The following is a 27,868-nucleotide window of genomic DNA, read 5'->3' as shown; positions in this document are numbered from 1 at the left end:
TTATAGTTCTCATATAGTTTCTACTTGTTTACAATTTTCTACTTTTCAGCGTCTCTCAGATGTAAGTGAGTTTGTAGTTTACAGTCTCTCGCACACACATAGGCGTATAAGTAAATGCATCTGTGTGTGACATCTCTCGGCTGCTTTATATATATGTGTATACATGATTTGATTATTGACGTAAATATCGCTTAGCATGGCCTTAGTGATGCTAATATCCGTGACACTGCCCTCCACCTAAGTCTGATCGTCCCGATCAGACAAATCTCTCGATCTAAACGCCGCTAGCATCTCCAAATGAACCACCTTTCTATTTCGTGGTTTCCCAATGGTTTGTATGCGGTAGATGGAATTACTGATCTTCTTCACAACCTTGTACGGGCCTTCCCAAATGCACCGAAATTTGGCTAGAACACCTTTCCGCCGGTGAGGGTTGTTTAACAGTACCAAATCTCCCTCCAAGAACCCTTCCGAATTATTGTTCTCATTATACCTGTGTTTGATCTTACTACTCATTATCCTTAGTCGTTCCCTCGCACTCTGTTGTTTGACCAATGAACTACTTCGCAGAGCTTGCGCTTGACGGATTGGCTTGACAGTATCGTTCCGCCGTTTCCCAACAGAAGTGCGCGATGGCTTGAAACCACCCTTGCATGCTTCCAGCAAAATTCTTGCAGTCGTTTTAGTGCGTCCATTAGGGTTTGTCAATGCCGGTGTTTTTCTCGCAGGTACTTTTGATTTCGCTGTGTTTGGCCCATTCGTTTCATCAACCTTTACCTTTGACTTTCGTGGCCTTTGTCGACTTTTCTCCACCAGTACTCGATTACTGCTGAAACCTTTTTCCAAACTGAAGTTAATTGGCACATCCTGGTTCTTATAATGCATAATCCTTTTCTGCATTGCGATCCTGATGTCATAGTCAACTAGGAAATCCACTCCCAATATGACTTCATCAACGATTTCTGCCACAACGAACCATGACCTCCCCAATTAAGACCTCACATACCACTTCTCCCTGGACTTGGTTATACTCGCCAGTAATCGTACGCAATCTTGCTCCAGGTAATGGCTTTACTTTCCTGTTGACCAAATCAGATCGGATCAATGAATGAGATGCGCCCGTATCTACAGTCAGTACACGCTCCTTGCCATCCACATTTCCTTTGACGGTAAGACTGCTCGACTTCCTTCCAGTTTGCGAGATAGGTATCACTCGACATTCCATAGCTGGGGCAAGTCCTCGATTTTTACATTTGACTCGCTCTTGTTTATATCCTCCAGCTTTGCGTTTACGACCAGCCAAGTTGGAACTACCATGACCGGTTCTGCAATGACGTGCAATGTGACTTGGGTTACCACACTTGAAACACTTCATAACTCCGGCATTATTTTGTTGTAATCCCTTCAGTGCTTCCAAAATTGTGTCTACCCAATCGGGCCTTTCCGCTTCCACGCGATGAGCTTTGTATGCGGACTTACTCAAAAGTGACGCTGTTTCCTGAGTCAGTGCATGAGATACCGTTTCAGCAAATGTTGACTTTGGGTTCGCGTATGTGGCTCGCTTCGTTTCGACGTCCCGTATGCCGTTAATAAAGCTCTGAATCTTTACCCTTTCTGTGTATTCCACGGGTGCGTCCGCATTTGCAAGATGAGCCAATCTTTCAACATCCGAAGCAAACTCCTGTAACGTCTCGTTTGCTTTTTGGTAACGGTTTTGCAACTCAATTTGGTATATCTGTTTTCTATGCTCGCTTCCATAAAGTCTCTCGACAGCGGCCATCAATGCTTAATAGTTGTTCCGCTCTCCTTCGGGAATCGTCTGTAGGATTTCGGCTGCTGGCCCCTTCAATGCTACGAATAGAGCAGCCACTTCATCTTCAGCATTCCAGTTGTTCACTGCTGACATCTTCTCAAATTGAAGCTTGAATACCTCGAAAGGAACAGAGCCGTCAAAAGATGGAGTTTTTATCTTCGGATTGCTCGCTGGACCAGCTGAGCGATTTAGTTGTAACTGTTGCATACGACCTTTCAACGCTTCTATCTCGGCATGAATTTTGTCCTCGAGTTGTAAAATTTTTGCATCCTGCTCGTCCAGTTTCGCAAAGAGCTGCGATGATACCTGTTCCGAAATGTTTGTCGACATTCCAGATATACGTGCCTCTTGCGCTTCCAATTGAGATGACATATATGTCTTCTGTTCTTCCAATTGAGATGACATTTGCGACGCCATTTCGGAAATGCGTGCCTCCTGTGACTCCAGCTGAGATGCCACTGTCGATGTTTGTACAGATATTGTGTTCGTCACGGTCTGCGGTGTTTCATTTTTTTCTTCAATTTTTGTTGTTGTTTTGTCGCTATCATAATGAAAGTCATACTCCTCAGCATTGTAGATTCCTTCAAATACCATAGCTACACATAGTCGTTTTTGTAGCTGGGATTTATCGCCAAAAGTAGCCACTCCACGGACTTCCAACTCCTCCTTCAGTTGCTGGATCGTCAATTCACTCAACTTTGGCATGTCCAAGTTTATTCGAAGTCTTCGGAATTTATTCAACAATTCCTCTTCTGACACCAATTGTAACGAATTTACTGCAACTTCGCTTATTCTAAATCTTCTGCTAAGTTCGAATCACTAAACTGTTGATTAAATAACTCCAATTTGTAATAATGCAAAAATGGCCTTTATTAAAATACTTCACAATAACACTTATACTTTGCTACTCGCTGACTTAATAACCAAACTGATTGATAACTCAAATGAAACTCTACTATTGGCCGCCAGATCGCGTGCTTAATCAATAACTGATTGATTGCTCAACTCAAACTGAATTACTTTTTACTCGCTTGTGCCGCTTTTATAGTTTACGCTGCATACATCTAGGCTCTTGTATTTTCAGAACTTACCAACTATTTCGAGTGTTTATAGTTCTCATATAGTTTCTACTTGTTTACAATTTTCTACTTTTCAGCGTCTCTCAGATGTATGTGAGTTTGTAGTTTACAGTCTCTCGCACACACATAGGCGTATAAGTAAATGCATCTGTGTGTGACATCTCTCGGCTGCCTTATATATGTGTATACATGAGTTGATTATTGACGTAAATATCGCTTAGCATGGCCTTAGTGATGGTATAGCTTAGTGATGCTAATATCCGTGACAATATGAAATCCTTTCTATGAAACTAACTCCTATGGTGGCCTAGAAGGTTTAATGTGGTCAGTTCCTCAGATGATCGGGCTAGTTCCTTAATAGTGCTTTGTTACCGGAACGTACCAGATCTATATCCGGCAAAGGATCATCAACTTCGGTAACACTCCCCAAAGCCTTCGGGGAGTATCTTTATCGTTAATACAACAACAACAACAACAAAGCATGTACACTGAGAAAAAAGCCCATATCTATATCAAAGAAAACTTGTCTTTATTTTGAATACCACCAAATTGCCAAAAATTTCCCTCAAACGAGTAAAATCTTACTTGAAATATGCAACCATGGCGTTTATTTTGATGTACGCTATTTCCTTGTTATTTTCGATTTGATGGCATTGTTGCCACCTACCATATTTACAATAAATAAAATACATATGCATATTTGTCTATGCACTGAGAGGATTCAAAAAGTCTAATAGCATTATTTTCATTGTCGTCAAGAACCTCGAATTGTTGCGCACTCGTTATTTTCATTTTGAATATCTAAAAATGTATATTACATGTTTGTATATTTAATTAATTAAAAACGAAATGTTTTACTTAGGCATGGTGCACACGAGGCTACGCGTATTAGACGCTGCAGGCGAAATCTGTACGCTTTGCTGTCGAACACACGAGGCGTAAACTGCATGAAAGCTAAGCGTACAGCAATGTTGGTCGCTGAGCGAACGTACGCTTGAAAAAAAATAAAAGTATTTCTAACATATTAATATCTTTTAACTGAAGTTATTAAATAACCCGAAATCTACCAATGCCTTTTCTAACGCGTTTCAGTCGAAGAACATATATGGCAACCATGTATTTTACCGTTTCTATGAATGTCGGCACAGTAACATCATGATGGAATTATAGAAGGTGGCGCATTGCGCATGTAAACATTAGTTCAGCTGTATTTTATGAGCAACTTTTACGTCATTTTCCTTTAGCTCTTGTTTCTTTCTCTCGTTCTTTCATTCGCTGAAGCAGTCAAGTGTGACGTAGGTGTGCAAAACGAAGGAATTTTGAACTTGTGAATGTGTTACTCAACTCTATAATTTTTGGCGTAAGAAGTTGTTTGAGCTGGTAAAATAAATTGTGCAAATTATCAAAAATTAATAAAAAAAATGGACGAAATGGACGAATTGGACAAAATCGTAAAACAATTACGTGGAGACTTGTTCATTGACGTTTTCCGCGGTAATTAGTTGGTTTATTAAATGGTTTTATTATTTTATTTACATTTAGGTACATACATATAGACGCCGGCTTTACCAAGGAATCTTTGCTGCTGTTGAAGTCAAGCCATTTGGATACCCTTCTCGGAACAGCAAATTATGGACAAAGGGTAATTTTTGAACATAATCTTCTCAATTGGCAAAACGAACAGGTAATATACATATAATGCATTTTACTTATACTTTAGATTCTTATATTTTTTTCTTTTGACTAGGGTGTTAATTTGCAGACAACTGTATGTGGTGGGGCCGCATTATTAGGGGATTCGATTATTACAGAGGTATGTACTTGTATGTATCTACAACTAATTCAAGTGCTAGAGTGCATTCATAAATATGGTATAGCTTCGTCATTGTCATCAGATTGAAACGATGTATCGTTAAGAAAGGAATTTGTATTAACCACTTTTTCTGGCCCTTTTGCGGTTTTTGATGAACTATTTTCTGGCGGAACATTAAGTGGAGTATGGTCTTTGTATGTATTTTGGGATCATTTGGGGTATCTTCCGGTATCATAAATGGATGGTTTTCGAGATCCGTCCGGGATCCCGTCGTGGTCATTTTGGGACTTTTTCTCGACTGATACGGGATCATTTGGGGACCCTTTCGGCATCATTTCTGAATGGTTTTCGGGATCAGTCCGGGATCCCGTCGGGGTCATTTCGGGACTTTTGCGGGATTATTTGGAGTCCATCCCAGCATAATTTCTGGATGGTTGACATTCTCCATCACTTGTTGCATCTCGTCATAACTAGAACTAATTTTTTTTTATTTACATACATACATTTAGAAAACACTGGAAGACATTTTGAATAAATCGGTCGACGGAAAACATATTTTGGAGTACTACAGTAAACAACAAGTTCTCAATCCGAAATATAGGAAATTGCTTGCAGCTACTATTGCAGCCTATTTGATATCCTCCGGTGTAAACACAAATCCAAAAACATTTGAGTCACTTGCTAATCAGATCACATCTTTATTTTTAAGCGAATCGAAGGTATACAATAAAAATCCGTAATATTTTAAAAATTAATGTAATTTTCTTGCCTTTATCAGGATATATATTACATACATAAAAAAGGCCAGAAGCCAGGCGGGTCTTTATATACCAAATATCACAATTCCTTATCAAAACTCCGGTTTGATGGGGTTATATCTAAAAAGCCCAATGAAAAGGAACAACCCTCAAAGGAAAGGAACTTCTGTACATGTAAGTAGGAACGGGGAGTGTTAGAGGGATTCAGAGTGGGTGTGGAAGGTGATCATTAAAAATTAAATGAACGAATTTTTCAGCCTCACCCGTCCCAGCGGTAAAAAAAATGGTGAGAAATATAACATACACATTTTTGCATTGATTAGAGACGGTAAAGGAGTGTCTTCAATTAAGACCAAAATTTATATATAATATCTTTCACCATTTTATTACCATTTGATCGGGTGATACTGCAACAAAACTGTTCATTTCAACATTAATATACATATACTCGTAGAAAAAAACCGCTTATAATAAATGAAATTAAACTATTCCTTTCACAGACCACACTGAAGAAAAATCGTGGCTTAAATACAACGTCGAGCCATTTGATGAAGTGGAAACCAAATGGATATTGACTTTTGAGGAGAGACATCAAATGCTGGAGGCTGATACAACCCTTGATTTTATTTTGCAAGAATGGCCCATATATAAGCAGAGTTTTGGACATTTATTGGTATAACTCATAATATATTGGGCCTCATGCTTAAAAAGAGATTATGTATTTTAAAGTCCACGTTTTACCAAAAATAAGCCAAGTCGAATCTGACCAAATACTCCTCTTTAAGGCATGAGGCCCAATGAGTTTGAATGTAAGTCATAAGAGTAAAGTTATATTGCTTTCATATTTGAATTATAGATTGACGCTGATTTTAACAAATTGTATCCAGGAAAGAAGAATTTGTTGTTTGAAAAATGGATCCATTTTACGCAAGCAGTACGCCATCTATTTAACATTTATATAAAAGCCTCGCACAGTTTAGAAACCTGGAAGCTTTTTAAGGAAGAACAAATTAACCAATGTATTAAAATGGAATAATGAGTTTAATTATTTTATTGATCAAATTAATTTCAGGCGCAACGGATTCTGTTATATGGTACCTTTTACACTCAGTTTTAGTTCCAGCCAGCCGAAAATATAAAGGGAGCAAGCAAACGAACAAGAAACATTTAGTAAAGCCCACTATTGCAGATTCTAGAAATAGCTTTATGATATGCGCAGCAACAAATTCTGAGCTTAAATTAATGGTTGATGAAAATTATAAAGACAAAGACACCATTCAACCCATAATATGTGCTATAGGAGAGAACTTGTTTGAACGTAAAGAATATTTTGAAAACTTCGCAAATATATTTTATAAGTTTGATAATGTCATAAAATGTGTTGATGTATGCTTTAAGATATTCCATGTACTTAATCTTAAGTATCCTTTTGAATGCAAATCTATTTGGCTTTTTATCCAGCAATTTTTTTATGACTTTACTTTGAAATCACATGAAAAAAGTAGTACTTTGTGTGCAGTATTAAATGATATAAAAAAAGTAATTGAAAATGGAAGTAGAGATTAAATGTTTTGTATGTAAACAATTTTTCGAACAATGCGAAAATTTATTTAAGCATTTCAAAATTATTCATTGCTTATCACCAAATGATATGTATAAATGTGGATATACAACTTGTAACCAATCATTTACTAATCTTAAAACGCTTTGTAGACATATGCGTAATGAAAACAAAAGATATAACAGTATTTTATTAAACAATGAAGAACAAGTAATCGACAGTTCATGTGATACTACTTCACTCGTACCTAACTTAATATTAGATACTTGTTATCAAAGTACAAATAATTTCAGTAGCTTAGTAAGTTTAAATGAGAGCCAAGAAACTCTAAAAATTGGATGCCTCAAACTTTCCATGAAACAATACGCCAAAAAAAATTGTCCTAGAAAAGAAACTCTTTAGTTGCAGAAAGATGTGACAAATATGATTCTGTGTCCTTTGAAGAATCAGTTAAATAATTTACTAAACAATTTCGATTCTACAAGTAAAGACGATATTAAAAGCAGTATTGAAGAATTAGTATCTGTATGTAGCGATCCATTTGAACAATTAAGTTCAGAATATAAATTTATTAAAACTCTTAAAGATTTGAATTTATATGAAAGTCCACAAGTTATCACCATCAATAATTAGCTTACAAACTAGACACACAAACCAATTAGATGCAGCACTGGTAAAGGGTGTGCTATTTCCAATTAAATTTCAAACAAAAAAGTTTTTTGAATTGCCAGGCATGTACGAACATTTTCACAAAAATGCAGATAGTTTATCCGCTAATAACGAAGTTTTAAAGAATTTTGTAAATAGTGATATTTGGCAAACTAAAGTTAAAAGTTTTAAAAATAAGTTCGTAATCCCGTATTTTCTATATTTCGACGACTTCGAAGTTAACAATCCCTTAGGTTCACATAGTTCATCAGTTTTGGCAGCATATTATTCCTTTCCCACGGCACCAACTTCTATAAAACATAAGCTTTAAAGTATTTTTATAGCCGCACTTTTTAAGTCACAAGATGTAAAAGAATTTGGTAATGGCAAATCATTTTATAAGTTGATAGAAATATTAAACGATTTGGAAAGAAATGGTATTGAAATTGAAACATCGAATGGCGAGAAAAGAATTTATTTATGTCTTGGCTTGATAATTGGAGATAACTTAGCGCTTAACAATGTTCTAGGATTTTCTCGTTCGTTTTCCTCCAAACATTATTGCCGATTTTGCAAAATTGATAAAAGTGAAGCCAAATCCGCCTTTATTGAAGATATAAGTCAATTAAGAAACAAACAAAATTACGCTTACGATATTTCTTTGGACGATTTCGAAACAACTGGCATAAGAGAGTTTTCCATTTTTAATAATGTCAATAATTTCCACGTAACGGAGAACTTCTCTGTAGATTTACTTCATGACATCTTTGAAGGCATTTTTAAATACGGATTTTGCCATATAATTTTACATTATATTCAACAAAAGATATTTGATATAGAAGTTTTAAACATTCGTAAACAAACATTTGCGTATGGCGAGACTGAAGTGGGAAACTCTTCTCCACCATTTCAGATGCAGAATTTAAAAACATTTAACTTAAAATTGTCGGGAAGGGAAATGTTAACATTTGCTCATTTTTTCCCATTGATTATAGGCGACGCAGTTGATGAGAGTGATAACTTGTGGAAATTCGTTTTAAACCTTATAGAGCTCTTAGATTTATTACTTTTGTCTGAATATACTAAGTCGGATATAGACAATTTAAGAGATCGTATTATATTCCACAACAAGGAAAATACTAAACTTTTCAATGACACTCTTAAACCAAAGCACCATCTCCTCACTCACTATTGTAGAATTATTCAAATGTCAGGTCCTTTAAAATATTTGTGGACGCTGCCGTTTGAATCCAAGCACAGACAGTTGAAATCATATTCGAAAAATATTACCTCAAGAATAAATTTAACGTTATCTTTGGCTTTGAAATTTTGTATGAATTTCTCTGAAATAATTTTTAATTTTAAGGAAATTACTTACACGTTAAGCAGCAAAAAGAATGCAGCGACGTCATCAAAATACTTTGATAAAATCATAAATATACTTTCTGAAGACAGTATTGACCATTGTATGTGCCACTCAAGTTTTAAACTATGTGGGACAACATATAAAAGAGACTACTTTCTATTTTTTAACACCCCAACTTTTGTACCCTATCAAGTATTGGAAATTTTGGTTATAAACGAAGAAGTATTTTTATTTTGTAATTTAATAAATGTCTTAAAGTATCATCGTCACTATTTGTCGTATCAAATAGATTCAAAAAGTAGTATATTTAAAATCATAAATGCAAATGAATTGAAATACCCACCAATCCACACGTACATTGTAAACAGTCAAACTTTTTTGCGACCAAAATTCTTTTTTTAATAATAAAATACTTACTATGTATATGCCAATACTGTACTTTTTTGTCAATTAAATAATTTTTAAATATAAGTACGTCAATATTAATGACTGTTATCTGAAATATTACAAATAAGCGAATTAAAAAATTCATCGATTCACACATATGTATGTACATCTTAAAATTCTTTCTTTATCAATAAAAAGTTTAATAAATATTTCTTTTATGAAAACCTTACATTTATGAGCGTTTTATTATATATAATAATAATAATAGCAAGATATTATCTTCAAAAGGAAGAAAACAATACCTTTATTTAGGAAAATACTGCTTGCTTTGAGTATAAAATTTACTCTGACTTTATATCAAATTTCTCTACAACAATTATTTTCTTGTTCATAGTAAGAGATAACATATTTATTTCAGAGTAAACTCTTCCATGATTTAAATACATAATTTACTTCAAGTGTACAAAATCCCTTATATTCGAAGCATATTTTTCATTAAAACAAACAAGTAATTTTTCCTCATTTTGAAGAAATTTTGGCCATGCGAATGAGGATAAAATCTCTTAAGTGCCATTTCATTCCCATTTTTCTTCGTTTTTATAGCTGTTTTTCTTCAATACGGAGAAGTTTTTTTCTGGGTGTACCTTTAGACTGAATGAATTAAATAAATAAATCAAATGCGCGCATAAAGAAAAGACTAGTCATTCAGATTGATATTATTGACAGGTTGACTAAGCACATTCTTTTTAACAGCTGACGACTTAGCACATTTACACATCATTGCCCACAGCACGTAAAAATGAAAATATTTTTTTTTGTGATCGATGTATTTTGAATTCAGTTTTAAAACTGCATTAAAATAAAATTTTTCAAAAAAAGTGACTTAGCACATTTTCACATTAAGCTAACGACATGGCACATTTATATAAAAATCTGTAAAAATCAGCGTGATATCGAGCAGTCTATTTAAGTGCGCTTTGGGTGTGAACTATTTACTTTACTGCAAAATTTCTAAATTGTACCTACTCGCTAAGAACCACTGATCTTACTTATCTTGGTATTCTTTATTTACATTGTTGGTTTTAAGTGCTCTTTTTTTCATAAAAAAAAGTTTCTTGCACATTTAATGGTTTTTTATGTTATTAGTAAAATATATATACGTATACGTACTCACCGTACAGGTTTCTGAGATCTCGAGAAATAGTGTTTTAGATAATTTTTTCTAGTTTCCGAATGATAGCAACATGTGCCGCCAAATGGGTTAATGAATATGCCAACAAATTCTAAAACTTCACCTTATATTAGGGATGTCAATATTTTATAATTTCGGAACGCCGGGATTTTCGGGATCTTTTATTGTAATTAATACCGGGATTAAATATTCTTTAGATTTCAAAAACTTAACCTACGAAAGTGCACAATATTATTTGGGATAACCTTTTATGCATCAAATCATAAGGGTTAAAATTCATTCATAAATAAATAGGCTTCAAACTATGTTGCATAATATTTTCATTTAAAACTAACAATCACATAGTTTAAAAAAAAAATAATATACATTGTATAATAAGACCATTATTTCTTGAGAACCATTTAATCTATTGTGATCTGATAAATCAAAAAAGTTTCATAACATCCTACTTATGTGTATGTTCTGCTTTTAATACTAAGCAACATTCAAAAACTTCAAAAAGAATTCCTACATTCAAAAAAGTATTACTACTAGAGGTTTGTATGTATTCGTATCATACGAATCGTATGTATATGAATGTGCGCATGCTAAATTAATATTGAATTACGTAAGCTTTAAAAAGCGGATTTCTAACGGCACTTCATGTTTCTTAAGAAATTTGGTAACCCGAAATTGCTAGAATTTGGATTAAAGGTGAAGTCTCTGAATTTACATCGTTGGCATGCATGTTTAGGCAATTGTCAAATAAAAATAAAAAATGTATTCAAATAATTTTACACACCAAGCGCACCAGTAGGAAATGAGCGCATGTTTGGCAAAGTTTCTGCAAGCCTATCTAATGGGGATTTCCTTTCTTTCTTATTGTTACTATTTAATAATGTAACGATCACTAAATGTGTACAAAATGATGCTTTTTCGGGCAATATTTTATTAAATGAGGACGGAAACTTTCGGGAGAGCAACGAAAATCGTGCAATATTTATTCCAGAAAAGAACACAAACATGTCCACTGCCAAGAGTGGGGAAAGGGTTTTATAAGTTTGTTTCATAAACTTCACCCTTAAATTCAACAATTGAAGTCTAGGCACTCTCGTAGTATTACTTTAGCAATTTTTTTTGCATACTGACGGCCCCCACCGTACACATTAATTCTGCTTAACCGGTTCCTCAATATTTTTTTTCAGAAAATACGTACTTATTCTCAGTACTAAGAAGTTGTTTTCATGATATAAACCAAAGTAGAAAATTATGATCTTAATGTACGTTTTAGCACCACCATTAAGCAAATGGAGCATTTTAGAAAAATTTTCCAAAAAGTGTTCAGAACGGAAAGAGTTTTGTTTTTTTTATATTTTTTTATGGACGTTGAGACAGCGCATTGCCCTCAAGTCGTCCAATGAAACCAGGCTAATCCTGTTCATGCCGAGTCGTTGTAAGGCAATGGTTTGTTAACCGTCGAAATCTAAAACTGCTCAGCTACAGAGGAAACCTCATCAGCTAAGTAAAATAAATGCCGTATTAGTAATTAATATATATACATATAATGGATAGAATTAGTAGAAAATTAATTCAATATGTGAATGATGAATACAGTTAGTTACTATTAAGAGAGGAAAGAACAGATTATTTAATGCAAAAAAGCGACTCCGAAACAACAAATGTGCTAGAGTGGGAGTTGTAATTCTGACACAAGCAGCGGAAGGACTCATTTATTTCAAAATTTGTTCTACAATATTTTAGGTAGAGAGGTTTAAGATGTCTTGAAGGCCGGGAAGGGACATTAAAGTTGTTTACTTCGCTGAACAGGAATGAGTTAGAGACCGAATCATTTAGTTATTTAATCATAAATACAATTCCAAGCATTTCCCTACGACTAGTAAGGAAATCTCTTAAGGAGAAAAGTAAGAACGTAGCTCGGTTTCCAAATTATTGCACCATATTCTAATATCGGCCTGACTAATGTTGTAAAAAGAGCTTTAGTAACGTACGGGTCACTGAATTCTTTATACCATGGCTTTTCAAATGCCAGAACACCTCTAGCCTTATTAACAGTTGCAGTAATATGAAGGTTGAAGCTAAGTTTACTGTCCATATCAACCCCAAGGTTTATAAAACTGTATACATACCTGTTCAAGATTATATGTGTTAAGAGTGTAAGAAGCTGGCTGAAGTAATATATGTACACAAATTTGCTTATTTTTTAGATTAAGTGGCACCAATTGAGCAATGTGTCCAAATCTGATTGCAAAAGAGACCTTTCTTCGCTTGACGCATAGGATGAAAAAGATTAACATCTTCCTTTGCAAGAGAAAAACTAAATATTATTATTAACTTATTTATTTGGGCGAAATCCAAAATATTTTTGCTAACGTATTCTTGGAAAGGACACGGCGATATATATTGTATGAGCAATAAAGTTTCCAATTGGGTAGGTAATCTAATATTGTGCTTATGTCATTAATGAAATTTTTTTATTTTTATATATTTTTTTGTTTATAACAATAGAAATAACATCGCCTTCCAGAAACAGTGTAGCATTTTCAACAAACACGAAATATAAAGAAAAAAGCTTATAGCCAGCTAACGTAATTAAACGTAAAATATAGTTACTATTAATAAAAAATCACGTTGTTGTCATGCGAATTTCATCTTTTTATATCAACAAATTTTCAAAAAGCCTTCAAAACTATACCGGTCATATTTTTCATTAAAAATAGTGGTAATTGATATTTTGATACCATTAGCTGCCAAAACTTTCTACACTTTCAAAACTATTGCAGGGGCTCCAAGAAAACAAAAAAAAATCCGAATAATAATGCAAATTGGGAACGTCACGGTACTACACAATTTTATAGTGGCAGATATTGTTGATGAAATCATAATTGGAGTGGACTTCTTAATCAACCAAGGCATCGAGATCGATATGCAAAGCAAGACGATGCGATATAAGAACATGGATGTGCCTCTTAATTTCGGCTACGAGACAGGCTACAGCAGTAAACGAGTGCTGGTGGAAGAGAGTCAGCAAATACCACCAAAATCCGAAGCAGTCATCTGGGCAAAGGTTGATGGAGATTGTGGGACAAACAAATTGTGGGTTGTCGAAGCAGCAAACAAATCAGCACTGAACATACTTGTAGGAAAACCCTGGCTATGACAGTACGTACGTATTCCGGTACGTGGACGTATTCCGGTAAGAGTACTCAATGAGTTCAAGTCACCATATAATTTGACCAAAGGAGCTATTTTGGGAAGATGCCAAGAGGCTGAAGTAGTTATAAACTGTGAACAGCTCCAGGAACACGTTTCATCTAGTAATACTGATCTTTCAAATGACATCACGACATGGACGCAGGGGCTAGAGGAAGCCTATCAGAATATTTCAAAACAACTGCTCCTAAAGTACGCGAACATATTTGACCAGGATGGTTCCAAACCAGGCCGTCCCAATGTTGTGAAACATCAAATTGACACTGGAGACGCGAGGCCGATACGTCAAGCTCCTCGTAGTGTTCCACTGGCGAAACGGGAAGTTGTGAGTTAAATCGTACAAGAAATGAGCGACAGCGGCGTCATCGAACCATCAGCTAGTACATGGGCTTCACCGGTAGTACTTGTAAGGAAGAAGGACGAAACAATGAGGTTTTGCGTGGACTACCGGAAGTTGAATGACGTTACGAAAAAGGATAGCTACCCATTGCCAAGAATTGGCGACACTATGGACTCGCTATCTGGTACGAAAAGGTTTTCCGCACTGGACTTGAAAAGCGGCTACTGGCAAGTTGAGGTGAAGTAGGAAGATAAAGAGAAAACAGCCTTCAGTGTGGTGATGGTCTTTGGCAATTTACAGTAATGCCTTTTGGACTTTGTAATGCACAAGTACTTTTGAGAAACTCATGGACCACGCACTCAAAGGTCTACATTGGAAAACATGCTTGGTATACCTGGACGACATCATCGTATTGGGCAAGAACTTTGATGAACCTTTTAAGGACTTGGAGGAAGTTTTCCAGAAAATAGCTGGCGCTGGTCTGAAATTAAGTCCCAAAAAGTGTGCGCTGTTTAAAAAGGAAGTAAATTATTTGGGTCACAAGGTAACGACAGAGGGCATCTGCACTGCAAACGAAAAGATAGAGGCTGTAAAGGATTGGCCAAAACCACAGAACCTACATGAATTGAGAAGTTTCCTTGGGCTGTGCACATATTACCGCCGATTTGTACCAAATTTTTCCAGCGTAGCCCATAGCATCCATGAGCTTACAAGAAAAAATAAAGCTTTTGAATGGAAAAATGAGCAAGAGGTGGCTTTCCAAACATTGAAGGAGCGTTTGTGCACTGCTCCAATGTTGGCATATCCGATTCCAGGAGCAACATTTATTCTAGATACAAATGCGAGTGGATATGCTATAGGAGGCGTGTTGTCACAACTGGTTGATGGAGAGGAGAAGGTAGTTGCATATTACAGCCGTTCGATTGGAAAATCAGAGAGGAGCTACTGCGTTATGCGGAGAGAGCTGTTGGCATTGGTAGAGTGCATTAAACATTTTCGCAAATACCTCTATGGCCAGCGATTCCGTGTCAGGACAGATCACGCAGCGTTAAAATGGCTTCTGCAGTTCCGTAATCCGGAAGAACAATTGACACGGTGGATCGAGCGACTACAAAGCTATGACTTTTCCATTGAGCATCGATAAGGTAGTACCCATGGAAATGCAGATGCAATGTCACGAAGACCATGTAGTTTGTAATGCAAGCACTGTTCAAGGGCCGAGGCTAAAGAAGACATTATAGATGTCCGGCTAATGACAAGGAACAACTAAGAAAGTGTCAGCTAGAAGATACAGATCTGTCACATGTTATGCAAGGGCTCGAACGAAACTAAAGACCAAACATGGAAGAGATGTTAGCAGAGAGTCCCATTGCGAAGTCATATTGAGCACAGTGGAACAGTTTAGAATTGATATCCGGTTACCTTCATCGAGTATGGGAGAGTGAGGATGGTCAATGCAAGAAGAAACTGATAGTTGTTCCCAGAAAGAGGATTCCTGACGTGCTCAGCGAGCTGCATAATGGTCCAAGTGGAGGTCATCTTGGAATCACAAAGGCGCTCGATAAAATTAAGCAGAGATTCTATTGGGTTGGTTGCCGTCAGTCGGTCACCGAGTGGATTGCCAACTGCGAGGTATGCAACAGAGCGAAAGGGCCCAAAACACGTAGTCATGGACGCTTCCCAAGGCAGTCGGTTCTATGTACCGGAGCGACTCGGAATTTTTCCCGACCAAGGATTGTCATTTCAGTGTGACCCCATTTAATTTGTTGCGTCCCTCCCACAAATTGTCATCCTCCCAGCAGCTCCTTGCATCAGGACTGCTCCATATTCTCTTACTCCGGGAAGGCATCGAATCCAATTCGGGTCCGTCTCCTGACCCCGGTCCTGAGAAATGGTTTTGCTGCATACTCTGTTCAGTGTGTCTCGTGCAAGGGATGGTTGCATCGGACAGGTTGTTCTGGGCTTGATCCCAAAACCCGACGTCCACGTAACTTTTATAAATCTTTTGTGGCTCCTTGCTGTTCACGCCCAAGGGCGTCCCGTAGTCTACGCCTAAGCGCCCCCCCCCCCCCCCCCCCACTACCTTGCAGCAGCCCCGCTGTGCAGCAAGCCACAACAAGTACCCGCTGCTGTTCGCTCCCCACGGCGCCAACAACTCAAACTGCTGCTACCACTCATTCGTAGTAGAGTCGGTAGCAATGCTGAGCATCAGCCCCTGCCCCCGTCTTCTCCCCCCCTCTTTTCCGGCAGCAATCGTGTAGGTCAGGGAAACAGACTCTTAGTCCCTACCTCCGTTTGCACCGTTTGCCAGCACAGAATATATAGGTTTGCGACATCCGCCCAATGCAGCTCCTGCCTTGGGTGATGCCATTTTCCTAGATGTTCTGGTCACCGCGACGGCAACCCCCCCGACGGGTTTCATCGCGCCATGTTGCCAGGTCGCAAACCCAAATCATCCGGGTACCCCAATGCTTGCCCAAGGACGCCCAGTCCCAGGGCCACAACAGCAGGCGTAGTCAACCGTCACTTATTCCGACAGTGGCGACGTCTCCCCTTATGCACTTCAGAATTCTGCAGTTAAACTGTAATGGACTAACTGGGAAGATTACGGAGATAGTCGATTTCATGAAGCGGCACAACATCCGTATTGCTGCGATTCAAGATACTAAACTCACAGCAAGATCTGCATTGCAGACCTGCTCTGGGTATAATGTCCACAGGAAAGACCGTGAGAGCGGAAATGGAGGCGGCCTCGCGTTTATCATACAGCACTCTGTGCAATATTATATATTTGATCCTGGCATCGACCGCAGGAACAATGTCTTAGAACGTCAAGGCCTATCTCTCCGGTCAGGCGATGCAACCTAGAAATCATCAACATCTACATCCCTCCTGCTACCTGTTGCCCCAGTGGATACCGCCCTAATATCAGAGCCTTACTCACTGGCAACAATCGCATTATCTTAGGCGATTTCAATGCCCATCACGATCTATGGCATTCAAACTTGCGGGCGGACAGTAGGGGTAAGATGTTGGCGGATCAAATAGAAGAAACGACGCTCTGCACAATAAACGGAGACGCCACACGTGTGGTAGGAAGCTGTCACAGTTCGCAAGATATCTCAATCGTGAGCGCAGAACTCGTAAACTGTGTCAACTGGCAGCCGTTGGTAACATTGGCATCCGACCACCTGCCCATACTTATTTCGCTCGAGCGTACCGCCGACTTCATCGTCACCGAAAAACGCACTTTCATAAACTTCAAAAAAGGAAAGTGGGAAGAATATAAATCTTTTACAGACAACCGCTTTGCTGCCCTCCCTATCCCGACTGATGCCCGCCAAGGGGAGCGGGCATTCCGTAAGGTCATTGAATCCGCCTCAGCACGTTTCATTCCCGCCGGGATAATTCCCGAAATCCGGCCCCACTTCCCGGCGGAGGCCGCAAACTTAGCGAGAGAACGTGACCTTATAAGACAGCTTGATCCAGGCGACCCCCAAATAAGGGATATAAACCAACGCATCAGATTGCTTGTGGACGACCACAAGCGGGCGAAATGGGAGGAGCACCTAAGAGGTTGTAACCTCTCTACCGGTGTGGGTAAACTTTGGTCCACCGTAAAGTCCCTATCCAATCCGACTAAGCACAAAGACAAAGTTTCCATCGCCTTTGGCGACAAAGTGTTGTCGGATGCGAAAAAATGCGCGAGCGCTTTCTGCCGACAATATATAATGCATCCTACGGTCGACAAAGATAGACGGAGAGCCAATAGACACGCACATAAACACAAATTCAGCGCGTCACCAATCACCATCACCGCTAAAGAGGTTGAGGACGCCATTGGTCGCGCTAAACCATCCAAAGCAGTGGGCCCAGACGGCATAGCCATGCCGATGCTTAAAAGCCTAGGGAAAGAGGATTTCAAATATTTAGCGCATGTCTTCAACCTGTCTCTTTCCACCTTTGTCATACCCGAGAAATGGAAAATGGCCAAGGTGGTCCCGCTACTAAAGCCTGGGAAACCAGCTAACATAGGTGAGTCGTATCGTCCGATATCTCTCCTATCGCCAGTAGCAAAGACGCTTGAAGCCATTTTGCTCCCTTATTTCCAAGCAAATTTGCAGCTAGCCTCTCATCAGCATGGCTTCAGAAAACTCCATAGCACTATCACCGCGCTAAATGCGATTAGCACCCAGATAAATTGCGGTTTAAATCAATACCCCCACCATAGAACAGTACTCGTAGCGCTAGACCTATCAAAAGCTTTTGACACGGTAAATCATGGCTCGTTACTGCAAGACCTGGAAGGGTCTACCCTTCCCCCATGTCTTAAAAGGTGGACCGCAAATTATCTGGGTGGCCGGCAGGCATCGGTGCAATTTAGAAACAAAACATCAAAACAAAGGAGAATTAAACAAGGGGTGCCACAGGGTTGTGTCCTATCCCCACTTTTCTTTAATTTCTACATATCTAAACTACCTTCACCACCGGAAGGAGTCACAATCGTTTCCTACGCCGATGACTGCACAATAATGGCCACAGGCCCAGTCCCAAAGATCGATGCGCTATGCAATAAAATAAACGGCTATCTCCCTGATCTCTCCAGTTTTTTTGCCTCGCGAAACCTGGCATTATCACCGACTAAATCTTCCGCGACCCTATTTACAACATGGACGTCCCAAATGTCGACCATTTTGAACATCCACGTCGATGGCACTACGCTACCGACTGTCCTACACCCCAAAATCTTGGGTGTGACGTTTGATCAGGATCTACATTTTGGTGAGCACGCAGCCGCAATTGTTCCGAGAATTCAGAGCCGTAACAAAATCCTCAAATCCCTCGCTGGCAGTACCTGGGGAAAAGATAAAGAAACGCTCATGACTACATATAAAGCAATTAGCCAGCCGATTACGTGCTACGCGTCATCCATATGGTCGCCAAGCCTAAAAATTACCCACTGGAAGAAACTACAGGCCTGCCAAAATACTGCTCTCAGAATTGCCACGGGCTGTCTTCTTATGTCCCCAGAACACCATCTGCATAATGAGGCGAGAATACTCCCCATCAGGGAGAGAAATGAGATTCTGACCAAACAGTTCCTGTTTAATTCCCAGTAACCTGAGCATCCCAACAGACATCTGATTGATGAACCAGCACCGCCTAGGGGCTTAAGGAGTCATCTTCGTAAGCATTTTGAGGAAATACGGCACCTGAGAACCCAGCCGTATGAAGCGAAAAAACACAAGCAGGTCCTTGGTGAACTCCATAAACAGGCGTCGGACCTTTATGCCGGGAATTGCCCGGTGAATCCAGTACTTAAAGAAAAGTATCCAAAACTCACGGAAGAGGAACGCATACTCCCCAGGGAAACGCGTGTCACTCTTGCTCAACTTCGTTCTGGATACTGTAACAGGTTAAACTCTTACCTATCCAGAATCAACCCCGACATACAAAATGTATGCCCGCTTGCAATGTGTCCCCACATGACACCAACCATCTCTTTAATTGTAATGTGGAACCAACGCCTCTAACACCCCTTTCCTTATGGTCCACCCCTGTTGAAACGGCAAGTTTCCTTGGACTTCCGTTAGAGGATATTGATGACAATTTGTGATCGGTCGCGGCTGTTAGGTGGGGCGAAGCATTGCTACAACAACAACAACAACGAAGTCATGGAGAGATGAAGCAGTATATTTCAGGTGCACCATTTGAAAGGATCGCCATGGATGTCGCAGGTTCCTTTCCTACTAGCAACCGCGGAAACAAATACGTACTGGTGGTTATGGATTATTTCAGTAAATGGCCAAAAGTATACCCAATCCCAAACCAAGAAGCAGAAACAGTAGCAGAAGTGGTTACAAACGAATGGGTTGCAAGGTATGGTTTACCAATGGAGTTACATTCTGACCAAGGAAGTAATTTTGAATCAGCTGTGTTCCAAGAAATGTGCAAGAAGTTGGGCATTCGGAAAACACGGACAACTGCATTACATCCGCAGTCCGCTAATATGGCGGAACGTTCCAATAGAACATTGGAGGAGCATTTAAGGAAAGTAGTATACAAGTACCATAAGGACTGGGATACACACATATCATTATTCTTGATGGCCTACCGATCGGCAGTATATGAGACAACGGGCCAAGCTCCCGCAAAGGTAATTTTTGGCAATGACCTTGGACTGCCAGCTGATTTGAATTATAGGATAGATGCCGATGCGGAGAGACATGTCAAGAAATCCACTGGTGTCTTGGAAGAAGAGCTGAGAGAGATACACGATCTGGTAAGGCAACGAGCAAAGATTATGAGTGACAAGATGAAAGCGAGGTACGATAAAGCAATTAATTCGGAAGGGTTTCAGGAAGGAGATTTGGTGCAGCTATACAACCGACAACGGAAAAATGGTTTGTCCCCGAAATTGCAGTGTAACTGGGAAGGCCTATACAAAGTTGTAAAACGGATCAATGATGTAGTGTACCGCATACAAACCATTGGCAAACCACGAACCAAAATGAAAGTGGTTCATTTGGAGAGGCTATCAGCCTTTAGATCGAGAGATTTGTATGATCGGGACGATCAGACTTAGGTGGAGGGCAGTGTTACGAATATTAGCAACACTAAGGGGTACTGCCATCTCTAGGCCGATGCTAAGCAGTGACGTGAATTGACATCAATAATTCAAGCATTATGTCTACACATGCGTGTGCACGCGGCGGAGAAGCAACGCACAGGCCCATGCAGATATCTTATCCGAAATGCTCCTAAAGGTATGCAATTGTGATTGTGGAAGTGTCGCTCACACATACAATGCATGGTGTATGAGAGACGCTAAAAAAAATTATACATCTGTAGTTGTAGCTGAGAAATTTATAACTAACTAGTAAGTTCTGGAATTAGAAAAGCCTAGAAATAACGAGGAGATCAGACAGTATAAAAGGGCGACAACAGTGGAGAAATCAGTTTTCATTTGAGCTATCAATCAGTTTGGTTATTACGCAAGCTATTCGTTGCAAAGTATAAGTGTTATTGTGAAGTACTTTAATAAAGACCATTTTTCCATTATGCAATATTGGAGTTATTTATTCAACAGGTTAGCGATACGAACGTTGGCAGAAGATTGCAAATAAGGGGAATTCCAGTAAATTCGTTACAATATTTTATATTTATCATTTAAGTGAAATAGGTTTTCTATCCGTGATCGTATAACACAATTCCGACCCAGAACGTTACAAATCATATTCAGCTAATTACAACTCAGTCCAGAAAATTACAATTCAAGCTCAGAAATCCCAACTTAATTTTATTAAGTTACAACTGGAAAAGGTATTGTGAAAAAAAATTATGAAACAAATTAAATATATATACATACATACATATATAAAATTGTGTTACTTATTTGTACGATATGGGTATTAAATAAAAGGCATTAATGAGAGTTTTAATATAAGTTTGAACTTGTTTTCGAGATATCGAACAAAATGTGGACCCTAGAATGTGCTAGTAGGTAAAATAGGTATCGAGTAGGTGCTGATGAGAGTTTTCACAGGGAGTAGTCTTTAGTCCCTATATGTGAACCAATTTCTGGGAAAATAACCAAAATATGGAAAAAAGTAAAACACGAACCTCATCCTACTGTTGTTACTCACAGCACCGACGAGCAAGGCGATGCAGTTACTAGTTATTCGGATATGCATTCTACTGATGCTCTGGACCATATGTATACAGTTAGTCCAAAGAATGTCGAACGCTTCTATTTGCGGCTTTTGCTGTTGCGGCAACGTCATTTGAGTCACTACGCACTGTTAATGGTACAATACTCCCAACACGTAGTGCTGCATGTTACGATCTCAATTTATTAGAAAATTATTAGGATACGCACATTATTTGTTATCATCATTTCGATATGCTTTCCATCGAACCCATCTAACCTGTGACATAAATAAAAGGATTCTATTGCAGAACATATTTTACATCAAATTCGTGTTAGTTTTATAAATCCCGATGTTGGGATGAATGAGGAGAAACATAGTCAAGCTTTACTCTTGATCGAAGATATGTGTTAATCCATGTGCGCTAGTTTATTACTCAGGTTAAGAATGCCAGCGCCAAATCGTGAAATGAATGACCAATTTAATCGAAAATTGGAATGTGAACATTAATATAAAAGCACGAATTAGATTTAGCAGTTCAAGCGAACGTAGCCCTGTTGAATCCCCAACGAAAGGAAATTTATGATACATTAATGAAGGCAATTGATGAAGGAAATAGTGGTTTATATTTTCTGGATGTTCGTGGTGGAACTGGCAAGACATTCCTCTTGTCAGTAGTTTTAGCCACTATTCGTGCGAGTTTCAATATTGCGGTTGCAGTTGCTTCTTCTGGAATAGCAGCCACATTTGTAGAAAGCTGCCGTACGGCTCATTCAGCATTAAAACTTCGTTACATCTTCAAAATAGTGAAGCACCAACATGTGATAGGTATGCAATGGCATATAAACTATCATTGAAAGATTTACTTAATGACTCTAGATGTTTTGGGGGATCAATGATTTTGCTGTCGTGCCATTTCTGCCAGTTATTCCAAGATCAACGGATGCCTGCCAACGAATTAAAGAATGCCCCATATTATCGAATCTCTGGCGCCATGTGAACAAACTTCAACTGACACCAAATATGAGAGTTGCACTTCTTAATGATACATCTGCTGAAGATTTATCTGAGAAATACCGTACTAGCGTTGCTGGTCGAATACCTGCCAACGAATCGAGCGAATTAATTTCATATCCTCAGAATTTCTGTAACTTTGTCTCATCGAAAGACGAACTTATCAACAAAGTATTCCTAAATATCATTTCGATTTACAAAATCAATGAATGGTTGAACGAGTAATTTTTGAATAAAGATGTTGATGACCTAAGCTACATAATTAAGAACGAGTTCATTTGAACAATGCATTCATATAAATCTATTGAATGTGTCAAATAAAGATGAAGCCACCAACTATCCAATTGAATTTTCAAACTCCCTAGATATACCTGCCTTACCACCGCATGATTTACTAAAGGTTAGTTCCGTAGTTAACATGCTTAGAAACATAAACCAACAAATACTGTGCAGCGATTCGTGATTGGTGGTGAGAAAATTAATGAACAATGTGATTTATGCGACCACAGTCAAAGTAAAATTCGAAGGTTAGGAAGCTCTCACACCGAGGATCCTGTTAAAGAACTGTTAATGTACTATATATTTATACCTTTCATGAAAATGAAATAGTATATTAATTTTGTCCCGAATCTCAAAATTCTAAGTCCTTAAAGGAAAAGAGATAGACCCACCAATAACTATACCGAAATGATCAGGACGAAGAGCTGAGTTGATTTATCCATGTCCGCCTGTCTGATTGTATGCAAACTAGTCCCTCAATATTTGAGATATCTTGATAAAATTTTCCAGCGGCCGGATCGCACCACTATAGCATATGTATGGGGGATACAACCGATTTTTCAGAAAAGGGGGTTTTTTGTCATATCTTCCTCCATTTATCAGATTGAAGCTTCAAACTTCACCATCTGCTTTCGTATATTCTACATATTGTTGTCTGAAAAAATGAATGAGATCAATTGTATATATAGCATATATCCCCCACAACCGATTGTTCAGATAATAAGCTTTTCGTAATTACTGCCCCAATTTAACAGCTAGAGGCTTCAAACTTCACCGAATGCTTACGTATGAGGCAGTCATTGTTGTCTTAAAAAATTGTATAGTACTGTGGTATATATAGTATATATCTCGTACAACCGATTGTTCAGATAAGAAACTTTTCGTAATTTCTGCCCTATTTTAACAGCTAGAAGCTTCAAATTTCACCAAATGCTTAAATATATAGCATATATTGTTGTCTGAAAAAATCATAGAGAGCGGTCGTATCTATGGTATGTATCCCATACAACCGATTGTTCAGATAAGACACTTTTCGTAATTTCTGCCCCATATATAGTATATACCCCATATAAACTGTTATTTCTGCCCCCCTTTTAACCGCTAGAAGCTTCAAATTTCATCAAACACTTATGTTTACGTCATATATTGTTGAAATAAGTGATTCGTGCTCATAGCCTTTTCATTCAGACCACAAAAATGAAGCTTTGCATCCTCACGCAAAGTACCTACCTATTTGTATACCTTTCATGAAAATGAAATGGTATATTAATTTCGTCACGAAACCTAAAATTGTAAGTCCTTAAAGGAAAATAGATAGACCCACCATTAAGTATACCGAAATAATCAGGTTGAAGAGCTGAGTTGATTTAGCCATGTCCGTCTGACCGTCTGTCTGTTTGTATGCAAACTAGTCCCTGAATTTTTGAGATATCTTGATAAAATTTGGTGAGCGGGTGTATTTGGGTGTCCGATTAGACATTTTTCGGAACCGGCCGGATCGGATTACTATAGCATATATCCTCCATACAACCGATTTTTCAGAAAAAGAGGATTTTTGTAATATCTTACTCAATTTAACGGATTGAAGCTTTAAACTTCACCATATACTTTCTTATATTGCACATATTGTTGCCTGAAAAAATTGATGAGATCGGCCGTATATATATATAGTATATATCCCCCACAACCGATTGTTCAGATAAGAAACTTTTCGTAATTACTGCCCTTTTTTAAGAGCTAGAGGCTTCAAGTTTCAACGAATGCTTACATATATAGCATATATTGTTGTCTGAAAAATTCATACAGATCGGTGGTATATATAGTATTTTTTTTTTTTTTTTTATATATAGTATATATATATTTTTTCGCAATTTTAGCCCCATTTTAACAGCTAGAAGCTTAAAATTTCACCGAATGCTTACGTATATGGCATATATTGTTGTCTGAAAAAATCATAGAGATCGGTTGTATATATAGTATATATCTCATACAACCGATTGTTCAGACAAGAAACTTTTCGCAATTTCTACCACATTTTAACAGCTATAAGCTTCAAATTTCACCGATTGTTTACGTATATAGTATATATTGTTGTTATGTGAAAAATAATAGGGACAGAGCTGCAACAAAACTTCATTTCAGTAGATTCCAAGTATGCCGAGCAAACTCTATCCAACTAACTGCGAATTATTTTTACTCAGTCTTAACAAAAACAAATACCGTTTGAAAAATCTAAATTATTTTCACACATTTAAAAAAAATCATTCCGTCTTCAACAAAGTCAGTGAACGGTTGTGCGATTTAATAAGGACAGCGTGTCATTTCATAGGCTTGTCGTAAAAATCTTTACTTAAACGTGTATTTTTTAATAGATAAGGTAAAAATAATGTTTGCCGACTGGTATTAATGTCTATTACAATTTGGAATTTTTCGTAATTAGTAGAAAATGGGAAAGGGCAAGCATTGCGATCCGAAAACGCGAGAACATATTAAAAACATGGTGAAACAGGTAAATTCGTACAGAAAAGTGGCAGAATTACTTAATATTTTAAAAACAATGGTAGAAAATGCAGTTAAGTGGATTCCCCGGGTCGAAATGCGTGGCAGAAAACAAAAAATCACACCAATTATAAAAAAGAAAATAATGCGCTGTATAAAGAATAATCCTTTTATTTCATCCAAACAAATTAAAAGTGAGTTAAATATTGCTGCCGAATCGTCAACTATTCGAAAAATGCTTATTAAAGAAAATATGAAGTCCAGGAGCCCTAGAAAAGTGCGTATGTTGTCCAAAAAGAAAGTGCAACAAAGACTAAAGTTTGCGGAGGAACATGTGTTTTGGTCTGAAGAAAAGTGGCGTAATATTCTTTGGTCAGACGAAAAAAAGATAAATTTGTTTAACTCAGACCGAGGTATTCATAATGTTAGAAGACCGCCAAACGCAGCTTACAATCCTAAATATACAATAAAGACCGTAAAACATGGTGGCGGAAATATTATGGTTTGGGGAGCATTTTCATACAATGGTGTGGGACCACTCCACCGCATACAGGGCACTATGAAAGCAACTGATTATGTTGCAATTCTTCAAGCATGCATGCTACCGTACGCTGAAGATAATATGCCACTTAGGTCAATGATCCAAAACACACCGCAAAGTGTACAAAAGAGTGGTTCAGAATAAACAATGTCAGTGTAATGGAGTGGCCACCACAGTCCCCAGATCTAAACCCAATCGAAAATTTGTGGAATACCGTAAAAACATCAATAAGAGGAAAGTGTCCAAGTAACAATGATGAGCTTTGGGAACTTATTAAGGACTCATGGAATGCAATTCCGGTTTCGGACTGCCAAAAATTAGTTGATTCCATGCCAAAGCGATGCCGGTCAGTTATAAACAACCGTGGATTTTCAACAAAGTATTGAACTAAGCAGAAACTAATTTTGAAATAACTGAATACAAATTTGTTTATTTTTTTGTCTCATATTGTTATTTTTTATCTCGAACAAGAAGTGTCCTTATTTTTTTTCACATGTCAAAATCGAAAGTTGCAATAAAATGAAAATAAGAAATAACAGGTTGCCAAATCTGGACAAAACTATTCAAAAACATGTTTTCCAATTTATTCGCAATAAATTAGTACGGTTAACACCGCTTGAATTTTTCACGTTTTTGAATCTGCATCAGATTCAGAACGAGCATGCTACTGTCCTTATTATATTTCACATATATATAGTATAAATATATTTTTTTTTTGCGATTTCGGCCCCAATTTAACAGTTACAAGCTTCAAATTTCACCAAATGCTTACGTGTATAGCATATATTGATGTCTGAAAAAATCATTGAGATCGGTGTTACACATAGTATATATCTCATACAACCGATTGTTCAGATAAGAAACTTTGCGCAATTTCTGCCTCTTTTTAACAGCTAGCAGCTTCAAATTTTACCAAATGGTTACGTATATAGCATATATTGTTGTCTGAAAAAATCATAGAGATCGGTGGTATATATATTATATACTTCATATAAACTGTCATTTTTGCCCCTTTTTTACGGATAGAAGCTTCAAAATTCATAAAATTTCATCAAATAGTTACGTTTACGTCATATATTTCTGAAAAACGTGATTCGTTGTCATAGTTTTTACACGCAGACCACAAAAACCTGAAACTTTGCATCCTCACACAAAGCACCTACCTATTTTTATACCTTTCATGAAAATGAAATGGTATATTAATTCCGTCACGAAACCCAAAATTGTAAGTCCTTAAAGGAAAATAGATAGACCCACCATTAAGTATACCGAAATAATCAGGTTGAAGAGCTGAGTTGATTTAGCCATGTCCGTCTGTCCGTCTGTCTGTTTGTATGCAAACTAGTCCCTGAATTTTTGAGATATCTTGATAAAATTTAGTGAGCGGGTGTATTTGGGTGTCCGATTAGACATTTGTCGGAACCGGCCGGATCGGACCACTATAGCATATACCCTCCATACAACCGATTTTTCAGAAAAAGAGGATTTTTGTAATATCTTAGTCAATTTAACAGATTGAAGCTTCAATCTTCACCATATACTTTCGTATATTGCACATATTGTTGCCTGAAAAAAATTGATGAGATCGGCCGTATATATAGTATATATCCCCCACAACCGATTGTTCAGATAAGAAACTTTCGTAATTACTGCCCTATTTTAAGAGCTAGAGGCTTCAAATTTCAACGAATGCTTACATATGTAGCATATATTGTTGTC

The 27,868-nt window shown here is 37.8% G+C and overlaps 2 protein-coding genes across 2 annotated transcripts in view; one reads left to right on the top strand and one right to left on the bottom strand.

The window, feature by feature from the left end:
* Positions 1-27,868, bottom strand: part of TfAP-2 (transcription factor AP-2) — an 859,649-nt gene that overhangs the window by 755,942 nt on the left and 75,839 nt on the right. The window lies entirely within an intron of this gene.
* Positions 4,271-7,657, top strand: LOC137252778 (uncharacterized). Its single transcript, XM_067788866.1, has 10 exons — positions 4,271-4,386; positions 4,449-4,576; positions 4,640-4,705; positions 5,215-5,424; positions 5,484-5,637; positions 5,964-6,136; positions 6,320-6,482; positions 6,536-6,884; positions 7,177-7,324; positions 7,469-7,657. Exons 1-10 carry the CDS (start codon positions 4,314-4,316, stop codon positions 7,655-7,657), a joined length of 1,653 nt encoding a protein of 550 aa, XP_067644967.1. The 5' UTR covers positions 4,271-4,313.

Source organism: Eurosta solidaginis, chromosome 5 (assembly GCF_040869045.1).
Source record: "Eurosta solidaginis isolate ZX-2024a chromosome 5, ASM4086904v1, whole genome shotgun sequence".
In the NCBI taxonomy this organism is placed as follows: Eukaryota; Metazoa; Arthropoda; class Insecta; order Diptera; family Tephritidae; genus Eurosta; species Eurosta solidaginis.
Note: the sequence above shows the minus strand (reverse complement) of the source record. Positions and strands in the feature narration are given on the sequence as shown.